The 2387-nt window shown below is 38.1% G+C and overlaps 1 protein-coding gene across 1 annotated transcript; it reads left to right on the top strand.

Annotated features, from left to right (window-relative positions):
* The first annotated feature begins 717 nt into the window (after nucleotides 1-717).
* On the top strand, nucleotides 718-1665 carry LOC130849390 (olfactory receptor 5B2-like). The gene has a single exon (XM_057728233.1). The coding sequence runs from the start codon at nucleotides 718-720 to the stop codon at nucleotides 1663-1665; it is 948 nt and encodes a 315-aa protein (XP_057584216.1).
* The last annotated feature ends 722 nt before the right edge of the window (nucleotides 1666-2387 follow it).

Here is a 2387-nt window from a genome sequence, read left to right as displayed (position 1 = left end):
GCACAGAAATAGATGTTTTGAATATTTTCTGTAATAGTAAGTTGAGGCTGGACTATAAACGTCAAGACCTCGATTATCAAGGAGTTTAGTGATACTTAAGAATTCTGCTGCTTCCTGAACAAAAAGAAATTAAAAAATAAGATAATTGATACTCTGATTGTGTAGGTGGTAATTTCATTTTATACATCATCACCTGGTCTCCCATTGGAGGTAAAAAACAAAAGCATGTGTATGAAGTGATCGTTCTTAAACTGCAAAGGGAACCAAATAAATTAGCAAGATCAAACTGCAGTTTAACCTTTCCCCCATAATCTCATCCTTGTTCGTACAGGCACCTTTAAATATGCTGACAATGAAGTGGCTAAAAACACATAGATTTTTGATTAGGTTGAAACTGAATTTCAATCTTGAATCCTGAGCGTTCTTCATAGAATATAATTGTAGGATATCACATAATTTCTCAAGTCTCTAATTCCTCTAATGGTAAAATAAAAATAATAACACCATCCACGGTACACACATACATGCACACACACACACACACATACACATTTATATGTATGCTCTTAGCATTAAATCAAGATAATTTTGAAGTACATATTATTAATGAAATAATACACGTGGTATTTACACATTTCCATTTCACTACAATTTATTTTCTGTTTGTCACTTTTTAAATTTACTTCTCATTGCTACAGTACCTCTCATGATTCCCAAATGGCATTGATGGAGAACAAGACAGAAGTGAAACAGTTCATCCTCCTTGGACTCACCGGTGCCCCAGAAATGCAGATCCTCCTCTTTGTCATGTTCACTCTCATCTACCTCATCAATGTGGTTGGAAACCTGGGGATGATCATATTAATCCTCTTGGACTCTCATCTCCACACTCCCATGTACTTTTTCCTCAGCCACCTTTCTCTGGTGGACATTGGTTACTCTTCAGCTGTCACTCCCAAAGCCATTGCTGGGTTACTTATAGGAGACAAGGTTATCTCATACAATGTGTGTGCTGCTCAGATGTTCTTTTTTGTAGCCTTTGCCACTGTGGAAAATTACCTCTTGGCCTCAATGGCCTATGATCGCTACACAGCTGTGTGCACACCCCTACATTACACCACCACCATGATGACAACTGTGTGTGCACGTCTCGCCATAGGGTCCTATATCTGTGGTTTTCTGAACTCCTCCTTCCATGTTGGGGACATATTCAGTCTTTCTTTCTGCAAGTACAATAAGGTCCATCATTTTTTCTGTGATGTTCCAGCTGTCTTGGCTCTCTCTTGCTCTGAAAAACACACTAGCGAAGTGATTCTTGTTTTTATATCAAGCTTTAATGTCTTTTTTGCTTTTCTGGTTATACTGATTTCCTACCTGTTCATATTTATAAACATCTTGAAGATGCACTCAGCTCAGGGGCACCAAAAGTCTTTGTCCACCTGTGCCTCCCATCTCACTGCCGTCTCCATCTTCTATGGGACAGTCATCTTCACGTACTTACAGCCCAGCTCCAGCCATTCCATGGACACAGACAAAATGGCATCTGTGTTCTACTCTGTGATCACCCCCATGTTGAACCCTATGGTCTACAGCCTGAGGAACAAGGAGGTCAAGAGTGCATTCAAGAAGGTCATTAAGAAGGCACATTTTTCTATAGGATTTTGACACTGCAGTATGCACAATAACCTTGTTTAATTCCTCTCAGATTTTCCCCATGCAGTGACTTACTTTTTAAGCTCCACAGTGCATTTAAATTTTTGAGGTGGCATACTTATCTCTTCAAAAGTCTGTTATCTAGTAAAAAAGGAAAATATATTTAGAAATATAATACCTGGATGAGAATAGCTAGGGGAAGCATCAGAAAATTTAGGACTGCTTGTCAAACCTTATTGATGATATTTGATTTATTCACCCATCCCACTTACATTTTGCCTACAACATGCCAATGCAAACATACATGTTAAACAGGGGCATGACCAAGCGCATAAACAAAGGAACAGATAGTAGCTCATGTGGGCACATAACACATTGGAGAGGGAAATTTGTCAGAGGTAAAAGGATTGTGTCTAGCGTAAAAAAGAACTGAATAACGCCATTTGCAGCAACATGGATGGACTCAGAGATTGTCATACTGAGTGAAGTAAGTCAGAGAGAGAGAGACAAGTATCATATGATATAGTTTATATATGTAATCAACAAAATGGTATGAATGAACTTATTTGCAAAACAGAAATAGAGTCACAGATGTAGAAAATAAATTTATGGTTACTGGGGGGGAGGGAGGATAAATTGGGAGATTGGGATTGACATATATACATTACTATACATAAAATAGGTAATTAATAAGACCTACTGTATAGCACAGGGAACTCTACTCAATACTTTGT

The sequence above is a fragment of the Hippopotamus amphibius genome, chromosome 3 (genome assembly GCF_030028045.1).
Source record: "Hippopotamus amphibius kiboko isolate mHipAmp2 chromosome 3, mHipAmp2.hap2, whole genome shotgun sequence".
Taxonomy (NCBI): domain Eukaryota; kingdom Metazoa; phylum Chordata; class Mammalia; order Artiodactyla; family Hippopotamidae; genus Hippopotamus; species Hippopotamus amphibius.
Note: the sequence above shows the minus strand (reverse complement) of the source record. Positions and strands in the feature narration are given on the sequence as shown.